This window comes from Acartia tonsa, chromosome 9, assembly GCF_053477335.1.
Source record: "Acartia tonsa isolate MP-2025a chromosome 9, ASM5347733v1, whole genome shotgun sequence".
Taxonomy (NCBI): domain Eukaryota; kingdom Metazoa; phylum Arthropoda; class Copepoda; order Calanoida; family Acartiidae; genus Acartia; species Acartia tonsa.
Window position 1 is genome coordinate 30945613 of NC_137268.1, and position 22781 is coordinate 30968393.

Sequence of the window (22781 nt, forward strand, 5' to 3'; positions counted from 1 at the left end):
ACATAATTTTTCAGAATGGCTGGTTATTAATAGATTTTAAAGCGATAATGGAAATAAGTTAGTAGAAATAAGGATTAGGGTAAGTAGAGGAGATTCTTTCAGAACTTTAAATGTAATTTTGTCTGATAATAAAATGAGGATTATTAACAAACGAAATAGAGGATTGTTATTAAAGCAAAGATTTGTAATAAAAGTTTGCTCTTTGATGTTAAAGGTTTGAACTCTAGTTTATCGTGTCGAGGGATATAATGTCCAAAAAAAAAAGGGGGGGGGGGGACACTTTGAAACTTTGAAACCCCTCATTCAACAACCTCAAAACTAAAAACGAACATAAAATAAGAAAAACACCGATCCGTTGAAGCAACTCATTTTACCCTACTCATAAAAAAAGCTTTGACGTCTATGTTTTTATGGCATTATATTTTAAAATTAAGTTTCTTACCCTTTCTGATGGGGAGGTAACATGTGCCTCCAGGTCTCTCAGGTTGATTCCTGGCATCTTGAAGGTCATTCTGCTCTGGCTTCCAACTTCAGTTACAGGTAGAGCTTCTCTCATCCTATGCAAATAAAAAGTTATACATAAGCTGTAAAAGATATAACTTGGAACGTTAACAATTATACTACGGAAAAACTTTAATTGAATTTCCAAAAATAACCAAATTGAGTAAATTCGTACATAATAACCGAATAAAAATCAAATTTACACTTAATTTTTAAAGGATATATCATATATTTAATAGTTATATTGGTTAAAAGTCCTAAACTACTAAAAGTCATATGAAGCTTATGAGGCTATGTTTTTTTTTGTCTAAAGCTTAAGATTTTAATAACTACTAAACTGATTGAGTTTCTATTTATCTGCCCCCTTACTAACCCCTTAGAACACATACATAGATTCTGGATGCTGGGGGCGGCGCCGCCGCTAGTAGAAAAAATTTACCTTTTAATATTTTCAGTTTGTTTCTCTGATCCCTCTCCAGAGATTGGAACATGGAAGGGGGAGCCTGGAATATGGGAGTCAGCAAACTTGATATTGACCATGTAGAAGCCGGGCTCTGTTGGCTTATACTGCACATCCAGTGTTCCATCCTCGTTGTCCTAACAAAACACAATCAATTATATAACAAATCTAAAGAGGTCTCTGATCTTTTAGATTTAAACATTATTTTGTCAATATTGACGACAACTTTGCAGCAAGATATATGCTTTTCAGTAACATGCAATTACACAAAAAAATGATAATTCTGGTTTTAAATATCAAACACTTTGGCGAAGTCGAAGTGACACTAATTAAACTTATATGGGAAAAAACAGATACGGGTAAAACTGACAAATATGTAAAAAGATTAACAATTTTCCATGAAATAAAAAAATAAATTTTATAAATGGAATAAAGCAATAAAAATTTACTGAATCTCTTTAGAGATTGAAAATATGTTATGAATAAGTATCATAAATGTAACAATATTATTGTCAAATTTCATTAAAAGTTGATATTGCTCCGCTACTAGTTGAAAAAAATTGGACTTTTCTAGACCTTTTATATTGGTTAATAAACATTAATAAAAATCGTACCTGACACTCAATTTCTGCCTTGGAAGGACCCTCAATTGACAGGGACAGGCCTCCATAACCAGCTGACTTTGTGTTGATCTGGAACTTGTTGAATATGTGTGTTCTACCCATCTGAAGACCATCGCCTGATACTTTTACTCTTGAAGCATCTCCCACCTCCTGAGGGTTCACATAGATTTTAAATGGTGAATTGGATATGTGTTTGCCATTGTTTTTCACAGACACTAAGTGGTCGCCAACTTCTCTGGGGGTGAAAGAAATGCCAATGTTTCCTTTGGGCAGCTTTTTGAGGAAACACTGTTCCACATCGCCAGAGGGACTCTGGATAAATGCTTTCAATGCACGTATATCAGCCTCTGACAGGTCGCCGGGGAGGGGAAGCTCTGAACTGGATCCAACTGAGATCTGATTCTTTTTCTTGTTGTCACCCGTGACCTTGCATGTGAATGGGCTGCCGGGAATATGTTGGTCAGCAAACTTGGCAATGATTTTGTATTCGCCAGGAGCTGTAGGCAGGTAGCTGACACTAACTGTGCCGTCCTTGTTGTCAACACAGTTAATTTCTGCCTTGGAAGGACCTTCAACCGCTAATGAAAGACCACCTCCAGTTCCAGCTCCCTTAGTGCTAATGTCAAACTTGGCAGGTTCGCCACTGATACCATGTGTCAATCCTGGACCATAGGCATAAGCCTGGCCACTGGTTACTGAATTAACATGGAATTTAAATGGACTGCCCTGTACTTGTTCACCATTAAACTTGACATGTAGATAGTGAATGCCCTCCTCAACAGGCTGGTATTTTACAGAAATTGTACCATTGTTGTTATCATCAACTTCTGGCTTATCAACAGCACCTGATGGCCTTTGCACCGTGGCTTCAACTTCACCTGATGCTGTAGGCAGTGGAATTCTGTTCAGGCTGACCTCATGATATTGTGTTGATATGCGTATATTTTCAAAATAGTTTTGACTAATATTTATAGAGTTTTGGTCTGGTTCAAAATCTGCTGAAATCTTAATTTCACCAGACTTGACTCCTGACAAAGGATGCCAGTCCTCATTTAATTTGCCAAGATTCATAACCTTACCAATGTCCAAGTTGAGTGTTCCTATACACTTGTCCTTACCAAACTTGTCTGAGTCATACACTGTGATGTGAATGTTTCTTTCCTTGGGATTGACTGGAATATCAATATCACATTGAATGTTAAAATCAGGATTTTGTGTGTTGTGTCTGATAGGGGTTTTATACACAGCTCCATCATAATCTATAACAGCATAAGGATCAGATTTACCAATAAGGTCTCCCTTTATCAAATCCTTAGCACATAGAACATCTAATTTAATTGTTCCAAGCTTTTCATCGCTGCTGTTCTTTCTGCTTGGGTGAGAACCATTGTCAAGACTTGTCTTGGTTGAACGGCTGAACATCTGTTTCACATTTCTCATGCCTCCATAGCTTTCTTTTGAAGCTTTTCTTGAACTGAAACCAGATTTTGGATCACCTGTTGGCGAGCCAGGAGTAAAATCAGCTGAAAGATTAATTTGACCAGCTTTCACATTGTCAAGAGGCAACCAAACGTCATTAGCATTTTGACTATTTTGCAAGCTTGGTATATCAATATTTGTTGAGCCAAGTGACTTGTCCTTACCAAATTTATCCTTGTCAAACACTTCTATTTTCATATGGTCTGGACCATTGGGATTAATTGGAATATCTACTTCAAAGTTCCATTCAGGATTTTGTGTATTCTTGACAGCATTTGTCTTGATCTTTTTGTTATCATAACTTATCACAGCATAAGGATCTGATTTTCCAACCATGTCTCCCTTTATGAGATCCTTAGCTTGGACAATATTTAAATGCAAGTTTCCAGGTAAAACATTGTCATCCACATCACTCTGTCTTCTACTTGATGACTTTCTGTCTGGAGATCTGAATCTATCACTTGATGGCATCTTTTGCAAGGGTTTCTTGCCACTATCTCTCTCAGGATCTCTGACTGAGCTAGATTTTCTTGACTGTGACTCATCATCTGGTGAAAAGTCAGCTGACACTTGGATCTTGCCAGTTTTTGCATTGCTTAGTGGGATCCACTCATCTTGTAAGGGGCCATTATTAAGGAGATCAGTTATGTCTATTTCAGTTGAGCCAAGAGGTTTGTCCCTTCCATGCTTATCTTCATCAAATACATCTATTTGTATCTTTTCAGGGCCATTAGGATCAACTGGAATGTCAACTTCAAAGTTCCATTGAGGATTCTGATTGTTTTTGATGGAGTTACTGCGAACTTTGTCATTGCCATATGTAATAATAGCATAAGGATCAGATTTTCCAATAATATCTTTCTTAGCAAGATCCTTTGCTTGAGCAATGTTTAGATGAATGTTGCCAGCAGGTATTTCATCAAATGAACCAACTGTTGCACCACTTGGCTTCCTGCGGTCCATACTTCCTTTTCTGCTGTCGCCACCTTCTGGTGTTCTGCTTCTACTTAGCTTGCCTCTCACATTCTTGGCTCCACCAAATCCATCTCTTGGTGATTGTGCTCTGTCATACTGATCTTGCGGAATATAATCAGCTGATACCTGAATAACTCCTGACTTTACACCACTCAAAGGTATCCACTCATCATTCATTGGAATGCCACCAGCAAGCTCTGTAATATCAATAAGTGCACTGCCTAAGGGCTTGTCCTTGCCTAATCTATCATGGTCGAATATATCAACCTTGATGTTTTTAGAGCTATCTCTGTCTACTGGGAAATCTGCTTCCAAGTTCCATTCAGGATTTTGGTTGTTTCTTTCAACTTTAGACTTCTTTTTATTTCCATCATGAGAAAGAACTGCATAAGGGTCACTCTTTCCAATCATGTCACCTTTTCCTAGATCCTTTGCTTGTTTAATATTTACATGTACAAGTCCTGGACCTGGAATAGCATCACCAACAGGACTGGATAATCCACTTGGTCTTCTACTTCCACTTCTGGCATCTTCAGCCTGTTTTGAGGATCTTCTTGATTGATCTCCTTGTTTGGATGCTCTTCTTGATCCTGAAGTGGAATCTGAAGGATCTGCTGGTGTAAAATCTGCTGATAGTTTAACCTGTCCAGATTTTATTCCTTCCCCTTCTAATGGCACCCACTTATCATTAATAGGATGATTTTCTATGATATCCATAACATCAAGATTGGTTTTACCCAAAGATTTATCTTTGCCAATCATATCTTTGTCAAACACTTCCAAAGAGATAACTTTAGGACTGTCTGCTGTAACTGGCATGTCACCTTCAAATTTCCACTTAGGGTTTTGGTTATTCTTTACAGGGTCTGTTTTAAGCTTCTTATCACCATATGTAAGAACAGCATATGGATCACTCTTGCCAACAGTATCAGCCTTGACCAAATCTCTGGCTTCCTTAATGTTGAAGTGTAACATTCCTTCTGGCAGATCTGACCCATCAGATATGCCTGATTGTTTTCTACTGTCTCTACCAGCAGAAATGCTTGACTTGGGACTCCTAGCATAGTCATCATAATCATCATCTCCAGAAAGATATTTCCTTGCTTCCTTAGCACCACCCTGACTTGTTCTTCTTGGGCTACTTCCATTTTCTGATTTAGGTATAAAGTTGGCTGACACCTGAACTTTGCCTGATTTTGCTCCTTTCAATGGCAGCATTTCATCATTAAGTGCATTACCATTTATAACATCAGGAACATCAATATTTACAGAACCAAGTAGTTTATCCTTGCCAAGCTTATCAGAATCAAATATATCAACTCTAACATCATGAGGACCATTCTCGTCAATGGGAATGTGGAATATTTGATTCCATTCTGGATTTTGTGTATTTTTGGCAGTGGGAGTTTTTAACTTATCACCATCAAAATTAACAACAGCATAAGGATCAGATTTTCCAATTAGATCAGATTTTGGAAGATCAATTGCTTTTGTAATTTCAAGCTCAAGATCTCCAGCTTCCAGCGGTTCTCTTGCAGGATCTTTAAGCATGTCCCGGACATTCCTTGCTCCTCCATGACTCATCTTCTTGCCACCAGTGCTAACAACAGATGTATTTCTGGATGGTACTGTATTGTTGTTGTTTCCTCTGTCATCATCAACATACAAAGCAGTTACTTGAATTTCACCATTCTTACCACCATGTAGAGGTAGCCATTGATCAACAAGTGGACCATTTCTTGCAAGATCATCAAGTGGAATATCAACACTACCCAAGCATTTATCACTACCAATCTTGTCAGCATCAAAAACTTTAATATTAATGTTTGCTGGGCTGTTATCATCAACTGCAAAGATTGCCTCATGATTCCATTCAGGGTTCTGATTATTCTTTATTGTCTTAGATTTGGATTTGTCATCACCACAAGCAACAAGAGCATAAGGATCTGACTTGCCAATAAGATCTGCTTTCATCAGATTCTTGGCTTTTTCAACAATAACTTTAACTGTTCCATCGGGTATGGCATTACCTTTGCCTGCCCTGGGGTCTGCATTTCCATAAATATTTGATCTTTTTCTGCCTACTCCATTTTTATCTAAGTCATCATCACTAATACTGATAATACTGCTCTTGCCTCTTGCAATATCCTCAGAAGCTTTTCTTGTGCTTCCATCATCTCTGCTTTGCCTTCCTTTCCCTCTTCCAGACAATTTTTCATAACCAGCTGGATCTTCATCATATGGCACAAAGTTTGTGGAGACAAGAACATCTCCAGATGGCACTCCTTTCAGTGGAAACCAGTTACCTGCATCAGGTCCTGATGAATTTAGTAAATCTTGTACTGGAAGACTAGCAGTTCCAAGAGACTTGTCTTTACCAATCTTATCATGATCAAACAAGTTGATCCTTAAGTCATCATCAATATTTGTGCTATCAATTGGGAAATCAACACCAAAGTTCCATTCAGGATTCTGTGTATTCTTAGCTGTACTGGATCTATGCTTGTTATCGCCTAGTCCAACAATGGCATATGGATCAGACTTGCCCATGATGTCAGATTTTACCAGATCTCTGGCAGCAACAACATCAACATGTAAAACACCTTCATCAACATAAGGCTGGCTGCTGACACTTACTCTTGGCTGATCTCTGTCACCAGCTCTGCTGCCTGATTTGCTATCAGAAAGATTTGAATATGGCTCTGGGCTGGACATTCTCGAATTAAATGGTTCAAAGTCAGCAGCCATCAAAACTTCTCCAGATTTAGCTCCTTTAAGGGGATACCACCCGGGGGGCACAATACCCCTGGACATTACTTCATCAACATCAAAATATGCTGAGCCAAGTGGCTTATCCTTTCCAATTCTATCAGAATCATAAATATCAACCTTGATCCTGTCATCACCCTGGTCAGGAACATTGAAGTCAGCTTCATAATTCCACTTGGGATTTTGTGTGTTCTTGGCTGTGTTAGTTTTAAACTTCTGATTGCCATGGGACAGTATGGCGTAAGGGTCAGATTTGCCCATGATATCTGTCTTGGCAAGGTCCTTGGCTTCTATGAGGGAAATGTGAATCTTGCCAAGGTTTTGTGCGGTGTCAGGATTTACTGAGACACCAATCTTACTTTCCTTCCTCTTACCTGAAAAAATAAATTAGTTATATATTGACAAGGATGATAACATTCATTGATATGCTCATAGATATTAAATAAATGAACAAACATAGTAATTCACAGAGGCTTTGAATTTTTTAGTCTCTTTCTATATTATTTCCTTATACACATATTAGTAAGAGGATTTTTGGTTTGTCCGTTAAGAACTTATATTAAGAACATATAGGTTTCAAATTAAAATCTAGTGAAAGTTTCAGGCTATTTCATTACTCCCCTAGATGCTAGGGAGGGAACCAGCCTTTAATTTCTTTTTCCTTAATGTGCATAATTCACCTGTTACTACATGATGCATTTGTTCTTTTATCAAAAACTCCAACTTACCCAAGAGGTCGCTGTCCTTCCTGCCAGAAATGGAAGGTCTGCCCTGTCTGTCCAGGTCCCCTCCGTCAGGTGAATAGTTCATGTCAGGATTACTTGTCATCTTGAATGGAGCTCCGTGTATAGGTTCACCACCGTAACGAATATCAACCTCATATGGGTCTCCTTAAAAAAGAAAATAATTAACACTATTTTAAAATATTACTTTAACTAATTTTAAAAATGTATGTCTTATTCATCTCAAACTAGCGGACCTAAATCTGAAAATAAATTAGCCTAAAACCATCACAGGACCTATGTGAAGCTTACCTAAGACAGAGAACCCATATGGTTGAGAATTTAAGCTTCAGACAAAAAAAATCGTACTTTTTTTTATATAATATGTAGGATAGGATAATATTTTTTGGTTACATATCTGTCTGTCTTTTTAATATATTCAATTCCAAAATTCTACCTTTTTAGTAGTGAAGCTACTCTATAATTCACCTTGTCTGTCCATTTGAAGTTTTCACATTTATATGACATATGCCATTATTTTGTCCGAATGTCTGTCGGTTATGCTTTAAAATCATAAATACTTTTTTCAATGTCTTGCTTTTTTCTATTCTTTTTTGCATATTATCTCTTTTTCTTTCCTTTGTTATGGCAACTAAACATCTGGTCCTCAACTTAATTTATACGTTTGTTCATTCTGTGATTTTTTTGTCTGTTTATTATCTGTATAGTGTACATACATACCTACAGGGGGTGGTACATAACTGACATCATGTAGACCCTCGTCTACAGGAGTTATGGTTGGAGTTCTACCAATACTGTTGCCATCCAAATCTACAATAAACAAATACATTTTTAATTTGTTTGAAATAAAAGTTTTTCATGATTTTATTCAATATTTCATAACTAAAACATTTTTTTAATATTTAACAATAATTTGTACATATATCTTTAATTTAGAATTGTTGAAACAGCCAAAGGTAACAATAAGTGCATTAGTAGTACAGTGATGTATATAATCCAGACAACTACTTGCCCCAAAGGATGGAAACCCTTTTTGTCTGCTTTAAAATTACATTTGTTCTCTTTTAGGGACTCAACTCTGTTTATATTTCCTATGCTATTATCTGATTTCAAAGACTCAATACAAAATCGGGACATAGTCCCCCCCACCCTTTGGGGAGAGTTACACTATTCTTTTACTTCAATAAGGTAGCGAGAAGAATTATTAGATAAGTAAACTTTGTAGAAAATAAACCCCCAAGTTGCTATGTTTATTGTCCTTGGAAAAGGGGGATAGATGTTACAGCTTTTGGCCTACCTATTCTATTGACGATAGTAGAGAAAAAGAGAAAGGAAAGGGGAAAAGAAACCCCCAAGAAAAGAGATTGGGTATAGGGTATTTCCTAACGTCAACAGAATAGGTAGGCCAAAAGCAGTGACATCTGTCCCCATTTTAATAGGGCACTTTAAACAGCTCCAACTCTTAAAATCAATTTGATTTGAAATATTACCGGTTACATTGACGGTTATCGGGGCAGGACCAGTTTTGGTAGAATCAATCATAAAGTTTGTTGGTCTGCCAGGCATCACGTTGCCTTTCTCCAGACCAGGGCCGTACGCCTTCACCTTGCTTGCGTCTGCAGCACCATCACCCTTACCACCTAGTAGTAATTACAGTTTTAATATCTATAAAACTAAATAGAACGATGTATCTCCCCTCCCCTCCTGCTGGAAGAACGACCTGACTAATAAGTGTTTTCCATGTTAGCAACCTAAAGTGACGACAATTTTTCCCCTGTCATATTATCCACGTATATATTCTACATCTATTATTTTCTGTTACCTTTGATGGGCTTAGAGCCCGATGTCTCAAACCTTGGAATATCGCCAGGTGCCAAGAACTCAGTGTTGAGTAGGAGGGCTCCAGATTTTGCTCCTTTCAGAGGGAACCATTGTGGCTGGCCTGCGTCCAGGTTTTCTGGTGACAGCTCAAGTTTACCTGACAAAAAAAGTTAAAAATATACTTGAAGGTTTAAATAATTTTATTATGATCATTTGAATAATATATACCACTAAAAATGTAAATTTTATTTGATTCTTTCTTTTTGCTCTTTTTGTAAATAAAACTGCCATTCAATTATTGTTCCTTTTCATACAACAACACTGAAAACGGTCGTAATTGTGTTGATACTACAAATAATGTAAAAACTTAAAGGTTAGCATTTGTTATGTAAGAAACTTTAAAAGTAAGCAATAATTAGACGAACAATCAACGCATCTGTTGATTTGTGCAATCTAATAAAAGTATAAAATAGTAAATTAAGTCAGTTATCATCACTTTCAAATGTTTGAGAACATTAACAATTTCATATACACATCATGTCTTAGGTATAAATTTAGGGAAACAGTGAGTCTGTAATGCAATGTGGGGGGAGAGGACAATTATTAAGATGCCATGCATCTAAGCATTTTTTTTTACTTTAATTAATTAAAGACCTAGTTTCAGTTTCTATAGAAGAATTAGAAGATTGTGAAAAGCCTTAGATGCTGTGAGTATAAGTGCAACAAATGGGGACAAATTTCAAATTGTTTGGGGCGTGTGACGTCATACCCCCATCTCTTTTCTAGGGGGTTTCTTTCCTCCTTCCCTTTTCTTTCCCCTCACTTGTGACGTAAATAATCAGCCCCGTCAAATCATTTTAAAATTTGTCCCCATTTTTTGCACCAATACTCACAGCATCAAAGCCTTAATCTTAATTTAATGATCGAAAAATTTAATATTACCTAAAGATTTGTCTCTGCCAAGCTTATCAGAATCAAACACTTCAATACTGAAAGAAAACACATCAAATAGAATTAGTAAAAAAGTTAGCCACTAAGTTTTCCTTATTAAAAGTAACAGGATGTCTGTCTGTTAGTCTGTACCGAAGGATCTCTCAAACCATTGAACCTATATGGTTTCCTGAAATTCAATTCCGATAACTCTTAAAAAGTAATAACTATAGAATATAAAATATGTTAAGAATTGTTTTCAATTGTTATTAGGTAATGAAATAATATCTACCTAAGGTTCTTAGTATCTTCTGGGTTAAGAATAAAATCAGCTGAATGATCCCACTGTGGATTCTGGGTATTTTTTATGACAGGTGTCTTATCCTTCTGTCCATCATAGCCCAAGACAGCATAAGGGTCTGATTTACCTAATAATAAAATATATGTTATATGGTGTCTTCTTATCCTTAAATCATTAAATAAAACTCACTAAATTGTCCAAATATGATTCCATTCTGCTTTGTAAGCAATAGATATGTATTTTAAGATGTTATTCTATTTAAAATCACCAAACCTTTCTTGTCCATGCTTTTAATTTATTACAAGGAAACAAAAGTTTCTTATTTATCTTATTTTCTACTTATATCCTTCAAGAATTAAAAGAAAAACTTCTAGCTCACTTCTAGTATTTATTTCATTTTTACTGAGAAAATTATATTCTTTTTAAATGTTCATATACAGAGAGAGAGAGGATAATGTGCTGCTGATTTCACTAGTCCCCAAAGTTTATAATAACGTTTTCTTATTGGTTTGCTTAACAACTTTGGGGACTTTAGTGCATTTTGATTGGTTGATTCTTTAAGTTGAGAGATCAAACGTTTCAACAACTAATTTTAATCTAAAGAAGGGGTAATTTTGTGTATCATCATTGGGGAAGTACATCACTTTATCGGCCATTGTCTTATCCTTTAGATCCCTAGTTCAAATAGCTTACCTATGAGATCTCCTTTAGCAAGATCCTTTGCCTTGATAAGGTCAACATGCAGTAGAGGATTATCATGGTCTCCACCAGCATAGCTTGGTTTCTTACCAGCAGTAACACTACCTGGACGCCGGGATTTACCAGACTCATCTTCTCCTTAAAAAAGGTTCGAGTCAAGTGCAGTTCAGGATGAAATATTGCTGGTGACGAATATTCCCTGGTTCATGGGATTATTACAAGGTTCCTTGATCCAGCAGTACAAATTTTCACAAAATTCTTTTTCCTTGTATTGCTAAATCCAGGATCCTTGTTACCAGCAATATTTCACCAGGTTCCTTTTATTTTAAAAATAGTTGAAGTTGAATATCAACAACACTTTTACATCCCTTACAGGAGCAGGATTAAGAAATAAAAAGAAACACTTCTTTGATAAACAAAGAATTAGGGTTGAGCCGGATATTTTTTTGGCCAACGCCGGATATCCGACAAATATCCGGTTATCCGACAAAATTGCCGGATAACCGGCCAAATTACTACATATTAAAGTATCAAAAAAGGATATAGTCCCTTTCGTCGCAACGCACCTTAAGGGGCGATTCGTTGTATTTTTAAAATTGCTTTTAATAGGTTAGGTTAGTTTATATTTGGTTAGGTGATTGCCCCGCAGTGTTAGGCAATTAGCTCGCAAGGTTAGAGTCCCCCGCGAGGGGCTAGAAAAAGGAGGAAAGCTACTGTGAAAATACGAATAATCGCTTCTTAAGGGGCGTTGCCACGAAAGGGACTATACCCACAAAAAAATTTCTTCATAAACTGGTATTTTATATTATACTAGCGGCTGCGTCCCTAGTATCTAGGGATATTAGAAGAGACATGAAAGTGCAGAAAAATAACTTAAAACCTTACAACGACTTTTTTTTATAAAAATTAAACAGCCTAAAACCACCCTGAGACCTATAAGAAGCTTCACTCTAAAGGAGAACCATATCGGTTCAGCTGTTAGCAAGATCCTTCGCTACAGACAACAAAAAGCTTTTTCTTTATATGATAGGAGGATAAAATTAGGGTTAAAGCTTAAAAATAAAGTAACTATTAAATGATCTTTCTTCTTAGCAAATAAATCTAATTAACTATTACTACCCTCAATCTGTAATATCAACCCCTAACGGTTGGAGGATAGGCGGGGAGGTGGCGTTGAATAACTGCCCCCCCCCCCCTCCCCGGATCAGTAATATTTGACATAAAATCACTTTACATAAATTCATTTCACATAAAATATTTCACATAAAGTATCATTTGACATAAACTCATTTGACATAAAGGTACATTTGACATAAAAACGTTTCACATAAACTCATTTGACATAAAGGTACATTTGGCATAAAGGTATACTTGACATAAAGGTACATTTCACATAAAGGTACATTTCACATAAAGGTACACTTGAAATAAAGGTACACTTGACATAAAGGTACACTTGACATAAAGGTACATTTGACATAAAGGTACATTACATGGCAACCGGTGAACAGAATCTCAGTTCTGCACCACAAGCCTCGCACTACTGAAGTTCCCATGTCTATACAGTCATATTTATATGAAAATATGTTTAGAAGATTTTTAAATCTTTTTTTGAAGATTTTAAATTTTTTATTTATTATTAAAAGAAAGCAAAATTACCTTAGGGAAAATCTTCAAAAAAAAATCAAAAATCTACTAAAAATATTTTCATATAAATATGACTGTATAGACATGGGAACTTCAGTCGTGCAAGGCTTGTGGTGCAGAACTGAGATTCTGTTCACTGGTTGCCATGCTCGGGGAAAAAAATGACTACCTCAGGTACACTTTGAAATGTATCTTTATGTGAAACGTTTTATGCCAAGTGTACCTTTATGTCAAATATACCTTTATGCCAAGTGTACCTTTATGTCAAACGTACCTTTATGTCAAATGTACCTTTATATCATATGTACCTTTATATCATATGTACCTTTATGTGAAACGTTTTATGCCAAGTGTACCTTTATGGCAAATGTTTTTATGTCAAATGTACCTTTATGTGAAGTGATTTTATGTCAAATGTTTTATGTGAAATGAATTTATGTCAAATGATATTATGTCAAATATTACTGATCCCCCCCCCCTTTGTTTTTTTCTATCCCAATTTCTGTGTATAAAAGGTAGAGGGCTATAACTGAGTGACTTTCGAAATATGGGTATGACACATAACTGAGAGTTAAAATTTTTTTAATACCTCCTTCCTGGCGGGCACAGGATGCCAGCAAATCTGGTAAGGTCATTCAGGTAAAAAGTTAAAATATTTTTTTATTTAAACAAAGCGTTTCATGTTATCTAATACTAAAATATCCTATAGTCGTACATCCTCATATGTAATATAGGTGTTCAAGTCGATTTCAGGTTCCAGGTCCTGAACCTCCAGGTCTCTAGGAATCTTTAAACGGTTCCTGTGATTGCAAATTTTTACTTGAAGATTGCAAATTTTAAACTAGGCTTTTTTTATATATCTTCATGACATATTACAATTTCATAAAATTCGTTGCCGTTTACCTGCCAACCGTCGGTTTGCGGCTGGCAGCTGCCAAAAACTGCTGCCACCGCCAAAATTTATGTTTTGAGATTTCTAATATAAAATTTACATAAAGATAAACATATTCAGAAAAAATTGTTCTTCTAGCTACAATAATAAGAAAATTACAACCATTTAAGATTACAAGAAACAGAGATTTTTGTTGTAAAATATAAAAGATTATATTGCCGGATATCCGGCCGGATAGTTTCAATATCCGGTATCCGGCCGGATATTGAAAATGACCGGATATCCGGCTCAACCCTACAAAGAATATATATTTGTTGAAGTTATTAAGCATATAGCTATAACTAATCCTATTATATAAAGTAGTAAAGGTTTTTGTCTGAAGCTTATGATCCCAAGAAATACTGAATCATTATGGTTCTCTATTTTAGGTAAGCTTCACATAGGTCCTGTTATGGTTATAGGATATTTATTTTTAGATTTAAGTCTTGGGGAGGGATAAAACTATTTTCTAGCCTTTCTCTGTCCCTTCGAGTATAGAGCCCTTAGGTGCTAGGGGCGTAGCTGCTAGTATTAATTTACAGAAACATTATAGTGGAATATAGTTTTTAGAAATCCTTATAAAAATTTTCATAAGGGCCCCTAAAGGCTAGTGAAAACAAAAGAAAAAAAATCACCTTGTCCAACTGGAAGCCTTCCATCTCCAGCATAACCAGCCGGCCTCTGTCCAGGTGCCAACAACTCGGAATTCAACAAAATCTCACCAGACTTGACTCCCTTCAATGGGAACCATCTGGGTACGCTGGAGTTGTTGAGATCCCTGGCGGATATCTCAGCTCTGCCCAGGGATTTATCCTTTCCGTGTTTATCAGCATCGAACACTTCAATCCTACACAAAAAAAGTTTCATTTATAAGAAGAACAATTTAATACAAAATTAGTGCAAAAAGACATCAAAAGAGGTTTTAAGTAGCGAAGCTACTCTACAATTTAGAATGTCTGTCTGTCTGTTTGAAACGAGTTGGAAGATTGATGGCTAAAAATTTATTTTAATATTCCCATCATTATAAAACATCCGCTTTGGATTTTTACAAATGATTTTCACATATATTTGGTGTTTGTGGTACAATTTTTAAAATTATTTTAAGTAAAAGTATTAAAATTTAATTTTCAGTTCAATGAGCAATGCATCACTCTTTGTATCATTTGTTATATCTTTTAGTATTTTCGTCTTTCGCTACCTATGGATTGACATGCTTGTTAAAATTTGTGTATTTATGTATTTTGCATATCGAAAAATGCAAAATACATAATACTTTTCTGTCATGCTTCTGTTTTTTTTTTTAAATTTTAGAAAAAAAATAAATTTTTTTCAAATCTAATATTATTTCATACTTTGTTAAAGTTAAACTGACTTTAAACGATTTTAAATCTATATAGAATGAAAATTCAAATGATAAATAGTTTTAAAAATTAAAAGCTTACTGAACATTAGAGACTTCATTTGGATCTGCAGGGAAATCTGTGGAATGATTCCATTCAGGATTTTGTGTGTTCTTAGCAACAGGAGTTCTATCCTCATCTCCAGAATACTTAATTATAGCATAAGGATCTGATTTACCAATCAAATCTGTCTTTATAAGGTTCTTGGCTTTGATGAGGTCTAGGTGAAGTACAGGACCTTCATAATCTCCAAGTATTCCAGACTGTTTGCCACCAGCATGGCTGCTTGGTTTCCTTGAACCAGTATCATCACCTGCCCCTTGTCTTCCATTTCCTAGTCCAGACTGTTTTCTTGTCAAAATTTCGTCGTTAGGACCTTCTCCTAAGCGTGGATACGCGGCATTTGGATCATATTCAGTTGGTGCACAGCCTGGATTAAGTAGTTCTGTATTGACAAGAATTTCACCAGATTTAGCGCCGCTCAGAGGAATCCATCTTGGTTCAAGGTTTCCAAGTGATTCAGGATCAATAGCAGCTGTACCAAGGCTTTTATCTTTGCCAAATCTGTCAGAGTCAAACACTTCAATACTAGAAATATAAAAGATTAAATTAGTAAGCAACTCTAAATTTATTTTTGCTAAAATATAATTGCGATTAAGTAAGATATAGTGTTCTTGAGAGTCAAAATAAAATGTTCCAATTAAACTTAAACAAGTCTTACCTTAAAATAGGACTGCCAGAAGCTCTATCAAAATCAGAGCTGTGATTCCATTCTGGATTCTGTGTATTCTTTACTGTAGGAGTTTTATCTTGTTGATTATCATACTTGAGAACAGCATAGGGATCAGACTTGCCAATCATATCTGTTTTCATCAAGTCTCTAGCCTTCATGAGATCAACATGGACAATTGATCCATCTTGATCCCCAAGATTTCCAGACTTTTTGCCTCCAGCCATGCTGCCAGGCCTTCTGGATTTGCCATGGTTATCATCTTGTCCAGCTACAGGTGCATCTTGACCATCTCCTGTGTATCCAAGGGGCGATTCTCCAGGTGCAAGAAGTTCTGTGTTTAGCAGAATTTGTCCAGATTTTACACCCTTCAGTGGGAACCATACACCTTGGTCTGTTCCAAGGTCATCCTTGGATATTTTTACCTTTCCAAGTGATTTATCTTTGCCTAGCTTGTCAGAATCAAACACCTCAATTCTAAATTAATTAAAAATGTATATAGCAAATCATTGGAATATAAACGTTGCATAAAAATGATAGTTGTTAAACTTGATGTAAAAGCCTAGGGTTTATTTGACCCTAAGTTATCTTAGTGTTCAATAAATTTTCACTATAGTATGTAGTAAATTTTCAAAAATAAATTTTCACTATAGTATGTAGTAATTGAAAAAAATTAGATTGTTATTCTTCTACCAACTCAGCTACCCGAATATCTTAAATTTAGAAACTAATTTGCCCAGCTGTTTAATAATCCTTAATTGACAGGCTGGTATTCAAAGCAATAAAAATACTTTTTTGATAAAACTAATAACAAATACTTACATGAGTTCTTCTTGATGCTGAGGATCGAATACAAATTCAGAGCTGTGATTCCAAACTGGATTTTGGGTGTTCTTTGCAACAGGTGTTTTATCATTTTGGTCAGCATACTTGATAACAGCATAAGGATCTGACTTGCCAATCAAGTCAGTCTTAATAAGATCCTTTGCTCTGACCAAATCAATGTGAAGCAAAGGTCCATCATAATTTTCCAGTATTCCGGATTTCTTACCACCAGTTTGGCTTCCTGGCTTTCTGGTTCTGCCATCATTTGCATCACCAGCAACTGGTGCTTCAGAACCATCTCCAGAATAACCTGTAGGTGCTTGTCCAGGTGCTAGTAATTCAGTGTTAAGAAGAATTTCTCCTGATTTTACGCCCTTCAATGGAAACCACATTGCATCAGCAGATTCCATATCTTGAGGAGTAACTTCAACTTTGCCAAGAGATTTATCTTTACCAAGTTTGTCTTTGTCAAATACCTCAATTCTAGAAAGAGAAAAAAATTATATTAATATGTTACAAATAAATAAAATATTTAACATAAACACTTATTTTAAAATTTTACAGAAAAAAATTTTACTTACATGAGAGTTTCACTGTTTTGAAGATCCATTGCAAAATCAGATTTATGATCCCATATAGGATTTTGTGTGTTTTTGGCTACAGGTGTCTTGTCCTGTTGGTTATCATATTTAAGAACTGCATAAGGATCAGATTTACCAATCATATCAGTCTTAATCAAATCTTTAGCTCTAACAAGATCTATGTGTAAAACAGGCCCATCATAATCACTGGGAAGACCTGTTTTCTTGCCATCAGCTTGACTGCTTGGCTTTCTGGAGCTTGAATCTCCGGCACCACCATAAACAGGAGCATCTTGACCATCACCAATATAACCACTTGGTGCTTCCCCTGGAGCTAGTAATTCTGTATTAAGTAATATTTGTCCAGATTTCACACCGGCGAGAGGAAACCATATGGGTTGATTAGCTCCTAAGTCATCTTGAGATATTTCTACTTCTCCCAATGATTTGTCCTTACCCAATTTGTCAGAGTCAAACACCTCAATTCTAAACAAAAAGACAATTATTAGGTACTTTACATTACTATTAAAGCAGATCATAACTATACAAGCAAGCAACAAAGCAAAATTATCAGTGTAAAAGTATGCAACCAAGCTTAGCAATTTATAAAATTTCACATTTTCAAATATGTTTGCTTACATTAGATTATTGCTGTAGGAAGGATCCAATGAAAAATCAGAGCTATGATCCCACTTGGGATTTTGAGTATTTTTCATAGTAGGTGTTCTATCTTGCTGATTATCAAACTTAATCAGTGCATAAGGATCACTTTTTCCAATAAGATCAGTTTTTATCAAATCTTTAGCTCTAATTAAATCAACATGTAACACAGGGAGATCAGGATTCAAGGAACCAGCAGGTTGCTTTCCTCCAGATACACTCTGTCCTTTCCTGTCTTTAGTATTAGGATCAGCAACAGGAGTGCTTTCTCCATCTCCAACAAACCCCTTTGGAGAATCTCCTGGAGCTAGTAGCTCTGTATTAAGTAGAATATCTCCAGATTTAACTCCTTTAAGAGGAAACCACATGGGTTCAGAAGTATCAAGATCTTTTTTTGTAAGTTCAACTTTTCCAAGAGACTTATCTTTGCCAAACTTATCTTTATCATACACTTCAATTCTAAACAACACAAGAAAGTTAAAATTATCCTGTCACATCTGCGTTAAAAATATATTTTAAAGAAAAACAAATAATAAAAAAGGTACTTACATCAGTGGAACATCAGCTTTAGGATTTGTAGGGAAGTCTGAACTATGATCCCATTTTGGATTTTGAGTATTTTTCATTACTGGAGTTTTGTCTTGTTGGCCATCATGCCTAAGAACTGCATAAGGATCTGATTTTCCAATCAAATCACCTTTGACAAGATCTTTAGCTCTTATAAGGTCAACATGGAGGATAGGGCCATCATAGTCTCCCAATATTCCTGACTTTTTACTTCCAGCAAGACTGCTTGGCTTTCTAGAGTAACTATCATTATCTTTGCCACCAATTGGAGCATCTTGACCATCACCAGCATATCCTCTAGGGGATTCTCCAGGTCTCAGCATCTCAGTATTTATAAGAACTTCTCCTGATTTAACTCCAGTTAAAGGAAACCAAACAGGTTCTTTTGAATCAAGATCATCTCTTGATATTTCAACTTTGCCAAGAGACTTATCCTTGCCAAGCTTATCTTTGTCAAACACCTCAATTCTAAAAAAGTAAAATTGTAAATAATTTCAATCCATTACCATTATGTTATTTATGTTTTTAAATATCAACCTCAACCATATTACAAGTCAACTGATTTAGAAATAAAACTTACATAAGCTTTTCAGAATTATTAAAATCTGTCTTGAAATCAGAGCTGTGGTCCCATTTTGGATTTTGTGTATTTTTGACAACTGGAGTTTTATCAAGTTGATTATCATATTTCAACACAGCATATGGATCTGATTTACCAATCATATCTGACTTGATAAGATCCTTGGCTCTTATAAGATCAACATGTAAAACTGGACCATCATAATCATCAAGTGCTTCAGCTTTTCTATCTCCAGTAAGACTCTTCTTCCTGGAGTTATTATCATCTTCAAGGTTAGCATCTTGACCATCCCCAACATAACCACTGGGATATTGGCCAGGTGCCAATATCTCTGTATTCAAAAGGATTTGTCCTGATTTAACTCCAGCAAGTGGAAACCAAACTGGTTCACTAGAATCAAGATCATCTCCAGATATTTCTACTTTTCCAAGAGATCTATCCTTGCCAAGTTTGTCCTTGTCAAACACCTCAATTCTAGAAAAAATACCATATTCATTTTATCTCATCCATGAAAGAGCACAAAAGTTATGTTCAAGAGCAAAAATACAATAAAAAGCAACAACAACTAAATGAAATTATCTGATGAACTCAGATAAAGTTTTTGCATAATGTCTTAAATAGCTACTTTTTAAGCTGAACAATCCTTTTTCCTTTTTAGACTAAGTCAGGTCAATGCAAAGTTAACTAAACATTTCAAAATTTATAGATTTTTGAAATTCATTCTTTACCACAACCAAGAATGTTATAGCAAAACAGAAGTTAGATAAATTTAACAATCATGGTAACTAACACCAAGCAAATACTATTAACTACAAAAACTAATCCACATAGATCTATTTTTATAAGCCAAAAAAAGTTGTTTAAATCTGACTGGATCAAACCTAAATTTCTTTATCTGAGCAAATATTATAAATGTAAATTTCATCAACTGTTCAAAGCAAACCTCAACCCAAAGCAATTCTGGTCTAAAAGCAACTTTAAGCTGAAATTGAATACATCATATGATAAAAGCAAACCTCAACCTAAAGCAATGTTGAAATTGAAACAATTTAACTTACATAAGCTTCTTGGAATTGTTGAAATCTGCAGCAAAATCAGAACTGTGATCCCATTTTGGATTCTGTGTATTTTTGACAACTGGAGTTTTGTCAAGCTGATTATCATACTTCAACACAGCGTAAGGATCAGATTTACCAATCATATCAGACTTGATAAGGTCCTTGGCTCTGATAAGATCAACATGAAGAACTGATCCATCATAGTCTTCAGGAGCTTCTGCTTTTTTACCTCCAGCAAGGCTGCTTGGTTTTCTAGATCCACCATCACCACTTCTATCAGCTAAGTCCGCATCTTGACCATCTCCAACATATCCACTTGGAGATTGGCCTGGAGCCAACAACTCCGTATTCAATAGAATTTGTCCTGATTTGACACCAGCTAATGGAAACCAGACTGGTTCATTAGAGCCAAGGTCATCACTTGATATTTCAACTTTTCCAAGAGACTTGTCCTTGCCAAGTTTGTCTTTGTCAAACACTTCAATACTAGAAAATTTAATAATATATTGATCACCTTTTTTAACAAAAAACACCAACCACCACTATTAATTAAATCCAAAAATAACAAGCAAAATCAAATCTAGGCGAATTCCTTAAAGAGGAAACAAATTTGATAACAGATAAACTTACATTAGCTTTTCGGGATTGTTGAAATCAGCTGCAAAATCAGAGCTGTGATCCCATTTAGGATTTTGTGTATTTTTAACAACTGGAGTTTTATCTTGCTGATCTGAATATTTCAACACAGCATAAGGATCAGATTTACCAATCATATCTGTCTTGATAAGATCTTTGGCTTTGACCAGATCAACATGTAAAACTGGACCATCAAAGTCTCCAAGATTTCCAGATTTTTTACCACCAGCAAGGCTGCTTGGTTTTCTAGATCCACCATCACCACTTCTACCAGCCAAGTCAGCATCTTGACCATCTCCAACATATCCACTTGGAGATTGGCCTGGTGCCAACAATTCTGTATTCAATAGAATTTGTCCTGATTTGACACCAGCGAGTGGAAACCATACTGGTTCATTAGAGCCTAGATCATCTCTTGATATTTCAACTTTACCAAGAGTTTTGTCCTTGCCAAGTTTGTCCTTGTCAAACACTTCAATTCTAAATAATTCAACATTTTAATATTCCTTATATTCATTATAACTAATCAATTTATAAATCTGTATACACCAGGCAGACAATGAAAACACACTAATTATGTTTTATTTAGATTATATCACTAAAGCCTAAAGTGTCATATTAATCAAGTATAAATTAATTAATAACTCTTCTGAAAAATAAAAGAATCAAAGTTTTGATTCTTTCTATTCTTTTACTTGAATTACCATATAAATTACACTGATCAATGTTATTAAATTAACACCATGCCATGATAATTAGTAACAAACAATCCTTAACCAGATACAAAAACAATATAGGTATATTTGACATACTTGAATTACCATATCAATTACACTGATCAATGTTATTAAATTTACACCATGCCATGTTAATTAGTAACAAACAATCCTTATTCCCTAACCAGATAAAAAAATAAATAGGTATATTAGACAATGAATATTGGTCTTGGAAGGGTAAGCATACAAATCTAACCATTAAAATACCCAGACCAACCTATAACCTGGTATAATTATGACTATTGTTATTATATTATATTACCAACACCAAGCAAATAATGAGATCTAACTAACAATCATTAAACCAATTATTAAATATACCCAAAACTGTTTAGGTTCTTCTAGTAAAAATGTTCAATCAAACAAAGCAATTCTGGATCAAAAGCAATTTTAAGCTGAAATTGAATTCAGCACATGATCAAAGCAAACCTCAACCTCAGCAATGTAGAAATTAAAACAATTCAACTTACATAAGCTTCTCTGAATTGTTGAAATCTGCAGCAAAATCAGAGCTGTGATCCCATTTTGGATTTTGTGTGTTTTTGACAACTGGAGTTTTATCTTGCTGATCTGAATATTTCAGCACAGCATATGGATCTGATTTACCAATCATATCAGTCTTGATAAGATCCTTTGCCCTTATCAGATCAACATGTAGGACTGGACCATCAAAGTCACCAAGGTTTCCTGACTTTTTACCACCAGCATGGCTGCTTGGTTTTCTAGATCCATCATCACCACTTCTACCAGCTAAGTCAGTATCTTGACCATCTCCAACATATCCACTTGGAGATTGGCCTGGACCCAACAATTCTGTATTCAATAGAATTTGTCCTGATTTGACACCAGCTAATGGAAACCATACTGGTTCATTAGAGCCTAGATCATCTCTTGATATTTCAACTTTTCCAAGAGACTTGTCCTTGCCAAGTTTGTCTTTGTCAAACACTTCAATACTAGAAAATTTAATAGTAAAAGAACTACCTAATTCAAAATAAAATACCAACCACCACTTTAATTACATTCAAAAATTACAGGCAAAATCAAAAATGGACAAATTCTAATATAGAGGAAACAAATTTAATAACA

At 35.3% G+C, this 22781-nt stretch overlaps 1 protein-coding gene across 21 annotated transcripts in view; it reads right to left on the reverse strand.

Moving 5' to 3' along the window:
* The window catches only part of LOC145328765 (uncharacterized), a 173387-nt gene that overhangs the window by 12881 nt on the left and 137725 nt on the right, over positions 1-22781 (reverse strand). For 8 of the 21 annotated variants that reach the window (XR_013882591.1, XM_080172596.1, XM_080172600.1 and 5 more), the window contains 21 exons: positions 22163-22648; positions 20911-21396; positions 20281-20766; positions 19223-19696; positions 18625-19110; positions 18055-18534; positions 17416-17901; positions 16832-17317; positions 16001-16486; positions 15322-15867; positions 14515-14726; positions 11296-11439; positions 10594-10729; positions 10314-10360; positions 9373-9528; positions 9041-9190; positions 8271-8360; positions 7536-7697; positions 1576-7181; positions 941-1098; positions 443-557 (listed from right to left, as the gene is read on the reverse strand). Coding sequence is in view for 20 of the 21 variants with exons in the window: in XM_080172596.1 (XP_080028722.1) it covers positions 443-557; positions 941-1098; positions 1576-7181; positions 7536-7697; positions 8271-8360; positions 9041-9190; positions 9373-9528; positions 10314-10360; positions 10594-10729; positions 11296-11439; positions 14515-14726; positions 15322-15867; positions 16001-16486; positions 16832-17317; positions 17416-17901; positions 18055-18534; positions 18625-19110; positions 19223-19696; positions 20281-20766; positions 20911-21396; positions 22163-22648 (11878 nt within the window). In the remaining variant the exon portion in view is untranslated. The remainder of the gene's footprint in view (positions 1-442; positions 558-940; positions 1099-1575; positions 7182-7535; positions 7698-8270; positions 8361-9040; positions 9191-9372; positions 9529-10313; positions 10361-10593; positions 10730-11295; positions 11440-14514; positions 14727-15321; positions 15868-16000; positions 16487-16831; positions 17318-17415; positions 17902-18054; positions 18535-18624; positions 19111-19222; positions 19697-20280; positions 20767-20910; positions 21397-22162; positions 22649-22781) is intronic. The other 13 variants (XM_080172613.1, XM_080172612.1, XM_080172594.1 and 10 more) reach the window with 12 other exon arrangements.